Source organism: Myiozetetes cayanensis, unplaced genomic scaffold (assembly GCF_022539395.1).
Source record: "Myiozetetes cayanensis isolate MyiCay16 unplaced genomic scaffold, myiCay2020 scf10, whole genome shotgun sequence".
Taxonomy (NCBI): domain Eukaryota; kingdom Metazoa; phylum Chordata; class Aves; order Passeriformes; family Tyrannidae; genus Myiozetetes; species Myiozetetes cayanensis.
Genome location: NW_026086605.1, coordinates 21,146,220 through 21,154,498, shown reverse-complemented (window position 1 = coordinate 21,154,498; position 8,279 = coordinate 21,146,220). Strand labels below are relative to the sequence as shown.

General features: G+C 42.3%; 1 protein-coding gene across 1 annotated transcript; it reads right to left on the bottom strand.

Annotated features, from left to right (window-relative positions):
• Positions 1 to 22: 22 nt before the first annotated feature.
• Positions 23 to 1,622, bottom strand: CHCHD1 (coiled-coil-helix-coiled-coil-helix domain containing 1). Its single transcript, XM_050338841.1, has 3 exons — positions 1,444 to 1,622; positions 894 to 1,012; positions 23 to 189 (listed from the first exon to the last, which is right to left on the bottom strand). Exons 1-3 carry the CDS (start codon positions 1,583 to 1,585, stop codon positions 79 to 81), a joined length of 372 nt encoding a protein of 123 aa, XP_050194798.1. The 5' UTR covers positions 1,586 to 1,622; the 3' UTR covers positions 23 to 78.
• Between the last annotated feature and the right edge of the window lie 6,657 nt (positions 1,623 to 8,279).

The following is an 8,279-nucleotide window of genomic DNA, read 5'->3' as shown; positions in this document are numbered from 1 at the left end:
CTCACTCAAGCTGCCTTTTCTCTTTTTTGCCAGACTCCAACTTTAATTGCTTGTCCACAGTCCCTTTAGTACAGCACATTATGTATAATGTCTGATCTGAGGAAACCTCCTCAGGAGCTTGTTCACTTTGCTTGAAGGTAAGTTTTCCCTGGATGACAGGGTGTCCTCGTTTTGACTCCTGCGTTGCTTCTGAAAGACAAAAAAACCCCAAACTCTTAGCTTATATAGTTATTAATATATTATATATATAGTTATTACTTATATAATACTATTATATACTTATAATAGTATTATTATATTAATATATTATATAATTATAAACATCTAATTTCCAAACAACGTGAAAGTAATTTTTCAACGTGTCTAGCCTTCAAAGTCAGAAACAGCCTGAAAGAGCTCCTAATTTTCAGAGAATCGAGAATTGCTCTAACAACCTCACATATCCTGAAAATTGTTTGTTATGAGGATTACTGAAAACATTGGTTATTTCTCTACCAATTTGTCTCCATCCTCACTCCTGCAAGCACAAAACTATTTACAGACTTATGACACTGGAATTTGGGAATCCTAACTCACCACTTTCCCCCACTGTCTAGATAACGCTGGTACTGGATCAGCTGTTTCTTAACTGTATGAATCAGCAGCTGCAGAAACTTGCCTGTACTGCACATCTCCCCAGTTACAATATAATCCACATGTGGCATGCAACCTCAGCTCCCTCAGCGGCTTCTCACAGGACTTGTGCTCCAGACCCTTCACCAGTTTCACTGCTCAAATGAGTTACAGCACCAATGAAATTGTTCAGAGAACGTTATTACTGCTGGCACACAAAAAATGACTGGGGGCTTCCTCCTTCCCTACTACTTCAGGAACACAAAAGAGGCTTTAATTACTTCTGCCTTTGCCACACAGTCATAGAACACCCGGATCTCCTCGGCACAAGCGGCGTCGTTGAAGTCATTCTGTTTCCAGCAGGCCATCATTACTGACATCTCCGTAATGCACGTCGCCTCTAGAAGGGAAAGACACAACCAAAAGTCTCAGGTCTTTGGGGTTTTATTCTAACAACCTTCACAGCGCATGAATCTCGAGAGAGAAGTTTAAGATGGGGTCGAGGCAGGTGAGAAAATGCAGCACTAAAGATCTCTGCTTTGGGCAGAGTTGCCACCAGCACGAAGATCAGCCCCGCTGCAGCCATCCTGCATCCGACTGAATTCTTAAGGTACAGGCTATGCTGAGACGCAACAAAGTGTTTTATGTGCGTGACTCACAGACGGAGTAGCACAAGAAGCGGACTTTGGGTTGCAGCGTGAGGAAACCATCCTTTCCACCGAGCCCGTGCGCTCATCCCAGGGCCCAAAGCAGCCTCTCCCCTCGCGAGCCCCGCAGAGCACAGGGAGCCAGCAGCACGGCCTTCCCCGCCACCGCTCCCCGGGAACTCACCTCCCGCCTGCTCCCTGCGGTTCGCCACCTTATCGGCGAGCGCCAGCGGGCGGACCGGGCGGATCACCGGGGGCCGCTTCTTGTGGCGCCACTGCCCGCTGACCCAGCGGGTGACCCAGCCGGGGTACGCGGGGCCCGCCATGTCCCGCCCGGCCCGCCGCGCCTGCGCGGCCGCCCCTTCCCCCCCACGGGAAACCCGCCCCTTCCCGGGAAACCCTCCACTCCACACCCCCATCCGGTCAGCCTGGAAAAGGGCGTGCCACGAAAATTAAGTGACTTCCCCACGGTTTCCGCGTTAGGCGGAACGACTCAGTAACAGCTGCAGCAGTCCGCACCCCAAAACTTTTTTCTGTGGCAAACCTAACCAAGGAAGGAGCAAAAACACACTGCTCTTCAACCAGAGCAGAAGAAATCATGATTTTTTCAAATAATTCAAATGGAACTTAAGGAATCACAGAATGGGGTTGAAAAGGACCACAGTAGGTCGTCCGATCCAGCCTCCCTGCTCAAGCAGGGCTGTCCTAGGACACGGCTCAGGACTGAATACAGATGGTTCAGGGAGACTCCACAACCTCTATGAACAACCTGTTCCAGTGCAAGGTCACCCGCCCAGCAAAGTTCTTCCTCATATTCAGGATGCAACAACTCCTGTGCATCAGTTTCTACCCATTACCTCTTGTCCTATTGCTTGGCACCGCCAAGAAGAGCCTGGCTCCATCCTCTTGGCACCCCTCCCCCTTAGATACTTACAAACTCTGACGAAGCCTCCTCTCAGTCATCTTTTCTCAAATTCTTTTGCAACTGTATGGAAACTTTTCTTGGTGCTTCAAACTTGCATCACTTAACTCTCAGCCTGTCTCCATTACATTACAGCTGGATATGTATTGCTCCTGCTGTTCCTTCCAAGAAGATAATGCAATTGCTACTTCCGAAATGGTGGCATCGTTCCCGCAGCCTCATAGTCAGTGGTGGAAAATTCCTGTTCCAAAAAGTTTCTTCCCTAGGGTAGTTTTTGGAAGCCCTCAACTCATCTGCTAGGTTCTGGAGCGCTTATGTCCCCAGCTGAAAAAGGCAGGCAATACAGAAGGCACAGGAACATTTCAAGGGCTGGGATACAAACAGGTCTCAGCATGGCAGAAGGGACAAGGTAGACGCAGAAAACTGAGGAGTTAGACATCAAACACTGGAGACATAAAGTAATCAGATCCTTGTCATAAAGTAGTTCCTGAATAAGCCATTTTACCACGGTATCAGGGCTCTTCAGGCACCAACAATCTCCCTTTTGCACTGGAGGACATATGAAGGATCAGTTTCCTTCCACAGCTTTGAGTTCTCTGACCATATACAGCATATACAGAAGGCCAAACCAAAGATGCTGGAATTTTTTTTTTTTTTTTTGCGCACAGGACATTGATTTGGATTAAAACATATTCAACCTCCTAGCTATAGACATAAAAACCACTACCCTTGCCTCTGCCTATTCAAGGAAGTTAACAAGACATTAGAAATTCTGTTAACTTGAGCTAATATCACCAGACCAATATCAGAATATTCTCAATATGGTTACTAGAATTTACTGCATCTGCAGACAATATATCCTGGTATGTCCAATTATATAATTATTTTTGTGTTATTTGTAAAACAGTATATTCTTAACATCCAATATAAAGAGTATGAGAAGACATTTTCGTGTAAAAAAAAGATTTCTTTTGACCCTCTTTAAAAGTAAATTTCCATCTAAGGTCCAAATTCAAACACTTTATCTGGAAGTTCTGAAACATTTTGGTAAGCAGGGTGTTTTTCTAGTTCCACTTTTTCTGAAAAGACAGGAAATAAGCTATTCTTCGAGCTGGACTACCAGTAGAGAAGAAGCAAAACAAGCTGACACCTTCAAGTTAGGCTAGAGGCTTGCATCCTGCAACTCTGAACACTGGAGATCTTGCAAATCCAAGAGAGGAACATGAAGTACATTTCAGTATTCCAGTTCATGTGAGGTTCAGCTACTCTTCTTTTTGCCTCTTCTAGTTACCCTTACTGATATCCACTTCTCCCTGCTGCATTTGCCTCCTGCAATTCCTAACTAGACATGCACGAGAACAGTAACAAGGAAAGACACAAATACTAGGACGTAAGAGAAGCTGAACTGCGCTCCCTGTAAATCAGCCTTTCTCCAAATTACATTAGCTAATGGTGGCAGCACCTTCAGGGTCATTCACCTTCAAAAGCTGATCTCTCACTGAAGTAATTCCAAGAAAAATGAGGCGGGGGAGGAGGGGAGGTTAAGAAATAGAAAGGCAAGCTACACAAGGAGAATTGTAATAGCTTCCTGTAAGTTACTGCTGTCTGCATTAGAATTTCCTTTTTTTTGGCATTCAGTCTGGGATCAAAGCCTAAGAAACTCCCAAGCAGGCAGAATAAGGTACGTGATGGTGTCTACACACAACATGCAGAGATGTCTGAAGCAAGACACATTATTATTATTAAACTTGATTTTTTAATATTGAATATTTATGTTAAGGGAGAATGTGGAACTACAGAAGGGGTGTGTTACTCAATAGCCAAGTCTCTCTCTAGCCTGTATTTTGTTTAGCTGATAGCACTGAGACACTAATGGAAAGGACAGAAGTGCTGACCTTAAGAGGGACAGTCAGAAAACAAATTCTCTCATCAGTGAACCCCACAGATTTTTCACTGTGAATCCTGAATGTACAACTATAAAACCATGTGAAAGTCTAACTGCATGTACAACGTACTATCTTAGATCAGCATAGTTAAAGGTGAATCCTTGCCTGCATTTCAGCTAGTCAAAATCAATACCACAACTGAGTAAGAGCCAGGTACGATGCTACAGCAAATGCTATGCCACAATTAAATACAATGCTAACAATGCTGTAATAAAATACACCCTTAAAATGAGACTGTTGTCTTAAATACCTTTAGGAGGTGAGAAATTACACCATGTATCTATCCTTCATTTTCTGGTTTAGCTATGTAAAGCCTCCAGACACTGCCTAAAAACAATTAGGAGATGAGGCTAACCAATCAGTTGTATTGGGAAAAAATAATAGAGCTGATTTCCATGTCTTTTTGAACTGCCTGGATCCAGCTTCCAGGTAAATTCTAGTACGTTCACACAAATTTGCCCTGAATGCACCAGTTCTTCTCATATCACTTCATAATGCCCTCACTTCAATTTATTCTCAACTGTCTCACCCTAACCTTCTTAACCCAATTTAATTGGAAATGCCTTGAAATTTAAAGCTCCTCCACTTTAGTAGTGAAACAAACCAGTTTGGTGAGATTTCAGGTGGTTTAGACTTAACTTCTGTCTGCTGAGTTATCATGTTTGAACAATATTAGCACTTAATGTTCTTATTAGCACAAATGCATTCACTAGCACCATGACAGATGCAATTTCTTTTCTGATACGTCATGCCCCGCCCCAACTCCAACACTGGCCTACCTTATCCCAAGCTCTCAGTCAGATCAGCTGCAGCTGCCCTGCATTGTCCTGACTACCTCTGTAGTTCTGAGCTGCCATCACTAATCCCTAACTCTCAAGATCTAGGAAATCCAGCCATTTCCACAGCAAATTACCTGATGCCTCCTTATTTGCTCAGAGATGCCACGAAGCATCATGATCTGCTCTGATCCATTTCAAGATCCCCAGAAACATCTGTAGTTGAGACACTTGTGCATTAAATGGGTATTTTCTGCAGGACAAAATGTATATAACAGCATACAAATTAATATGCCAGTGGTGTCAGAGCTCTGGAACAAATCCTGCAGCTCCATTCTTCTCCATCCTTCCTAATCCCTCTGCAGGGCCATATATCTCTCACTGCCAGCTCTGAGACAATGAATCATTAAGAAAAGCACAGTTTGTTAAAGCCTGACACAGGCTTTGGCTCAGCTGGTCATATCACTAAAAGGATGTTGTCTCTGATTAATATCAACCTGTCAGTAGAGGTCTCTGGGCAGAATGAAGGAACCTGCCACCCTGTATGTTTCCAATTCATACAACTTCTCAGAAGGTGCCTGGAGATCCATCAATAATCTTAATTAAATATAACAAAAGGGATGAAAACTCATGATTAAGGGAGTGGCTCTCTTGGGACAATGGCTGAAGAGTGTGCATGGCAGGTCAGGAAGAGAGGCAGATGGCTGCTTGTCTAACACAGTAAAGCTTGTTTAAACACTGATGTCCCTGATGGCTGAGTTTCAATTCAATTTATCCTGTTCCCCATCCTTTAGGAGTTACTTGCTCTTCCACACCAGTTAAAACTATCCTCTGCCAAGGTGCAAGAGGGGCATTTCTGCTGTGATTCTCCAGCTGCTGCATTTTGCAGATCATTTCCAGAGAAAGCCGTTCATTCTCCTTTCCCTCTAAACATATGCATCCACTGTTGTTTGTTCTCATTCTACTTACCATCACAGGGGACCCAGAGATCTTTCAGTTCAAAAATTACTACAGTGACAGAAATAAGAAAACGCAATTCTTTATGAGTTCTGGAAATCATCAATATTAGGAATCAAATCACTGTACTTCAGTGAGGTTATATGCTTCCTACACATTGAAGTCTTTGCTAAAGGACAGAAAACACAGACTACTACTTCTGTATAAAAAGTACCCAGCTTCTTACTGAAAAAACAGGCAGCACTAGGTATCACAGTTTTGGCAGGAGAATGAGAGCTGTAGCTTGTCCAATGCAATGCACTGGACTGCTAGATTTTTAACCTTCTGTCAGACATTTATTTCTCCTCTCTCACCTCTCAGAGGCCACAAACTTATCCTAGCTTGTCAAGTCAATTCTGAGACACAGCATCAACAGAATGTACTAGTGTTTCATGTGAGCAGTAATAAGGAGATATCTATTTTTAGAACATTAATGCTAGTGAATAAAGCTATCCTGACAGCTTTGAAAGCCTCCCTGTAGTCACACAGTAAACAGGCAAAATGCACGACAAGCAGTGAAGCCACTCTCCCTAGTTTGCAGAAGCCTACCAAAGGGTTTACAGGAGCAATCTCTTAATCATCCTCAATATTTAGTATCTTCGCTAAAATTCCTGATTAGTCTCAATCGTGTGTTTTTATGAATATAGGTACCTCCACTGCAAGAATATGATTAATATAGATGTCAAATACATCTATCACATCTATCACGTCTGAGTATCATGTAGCCTCACAACATGAGTGATTACATTCAGCCACCATCTAACTGTTTTGGATTTAAAGCAGTGAAGTGAGAAATCCAGTGAACAGTCAAGAACAGAATTCAGAAACCTTTTTCCAAAATATTAGTTATTGCTGCAGTGACCTTCCTCCTTGTCTGCATTCACATACTTGCATTAGTAGAAAGACAACTAGGATTGTAAATTGAATTTGCTTTGGCTAAGACAGGCAGTACTTGTTGGCACTACATAGCAAGCCTTTCAAATGCATTATTAAGTAAATTGATTGCAAACTCTTCAAGGGTATGAGACCAGCTTCTCCTCCTGCCTCCTCCAAAGAACAGGAGAGAGATGAAAGCTAAGACCATGGTGGTAGAAACACCTTATTCAACATTTTGCCGTCCTTGCTGTGCAGAGAAGCAGATGTTGTGAAGGTCGGTCAGCAGGTTTGAACAGAACTGCAACCACAACTCTTCAGCCAGGCTGGGGAGGATTCCCACCTCCCCTGCCCCTGCAGAGTTTGCCTGGCAGCTACACAAGGTATTCATACTATGCACCAGAATAAATATTTCAGTCCTAATTCTTGCACATCATGTACAAAAAATGAAACATATTTAATATATTAATAGAAGCAACAGACACTGTTTATAAATCGTGGATGTATTGTGCCATACAGGAGACAATAATGCTGGTATGATCTATTACAACAGAAAAAACCTCTCAGATACAAAAGACACACAGGGCTTGGGTGAGCATCACAACTGCTAAGAAGGGTAGCTGTTACTCATTACCTTTTGACAATTTCACCACCTGTAAGACTGTAAAAAAACAGTTAAACCTAGGAAGAAACTACGAACACAGAAGAGAAAACAATCAAAACTGCCATGTGACTACAAATTGAAAGCTGTATTTTGAAAAACTCAGACAAAACCTCCAGAATATCTGTGATAAAGTCACCTTCAGATCTGTACTACTTTCACACCCACGTTAAGAAGATACATGACAATCAGAAATACTCCTGCTTGACAACCATCATAAAGCTCAGTGCAACAGCCTTCTGTAGTACAGACACAGAGCAAACCGACAAACAAATAAACTCTGTAGGACTAACAAAAAAGCCTTGTTGACTGGTGATTGTAATATACTGAGAAAATAAACCATGGTGAAGGAATACTTGGTTGTGATTAAGAAAATGAATGAGTCAAGGCCCCAAGAAGTTTTTACCTAGTTTGCTACCTACTCTTCAGCTTGTACCACCGTATCTTCGATGCTATTGTTTGGAAACACACTCATGTTGCTGAGCAGGATGGCAAAGTGAGGCTCTGGACACCACTCATCAGGAACTAAGTAGGTGCTATGATACACATGCTTATATTGATACTTCCTCCTGTTACTTCTGCAAGGATAATTAAAAGTAGCATGTCTAATTTTTGCAAAAGCAAATAAATTATAATAAATACCTGGAAATTATTACAAATGCCACACTTCTAGAAAATCTACTTAAAGTACAGGATAAAATGGTAAAGTGCTAGTACCTGGTTCTTGGTTTTTATGTTTAGTATAAAAACCAAGATCAGAATCTCTTGTCCTATCCCACCAAACACTTGAATTAAAAGTGTTTTGAGATACAGCTAATTAAGAGAACCATGCAGTCAAAGACTGAA

Coding starts and splice junctions, on each gene's coding strand:
- CHCHD1 (XM_050338841.1), bottom strand. CDS start 1,585: ATGGCGGGCCCCGCGTACCCCGGCTGGGTCACCCGCTGGGTCAGCGGG. Junction 1,013..1,443: donor CCGCAGGGAGCAGGCGGGAG/GTGAGTTCCCGG, acceptor TTTCCCTTCTAG/AGGCGACGTGCATTACGGAG. Junction 190..893: donor ACTGTGTGGCAAAGGCAGAA/GTAATTAAAGCC, acceptor TTTGTCTTTCAG/AAGCAACGCAGGAGTCAAAA.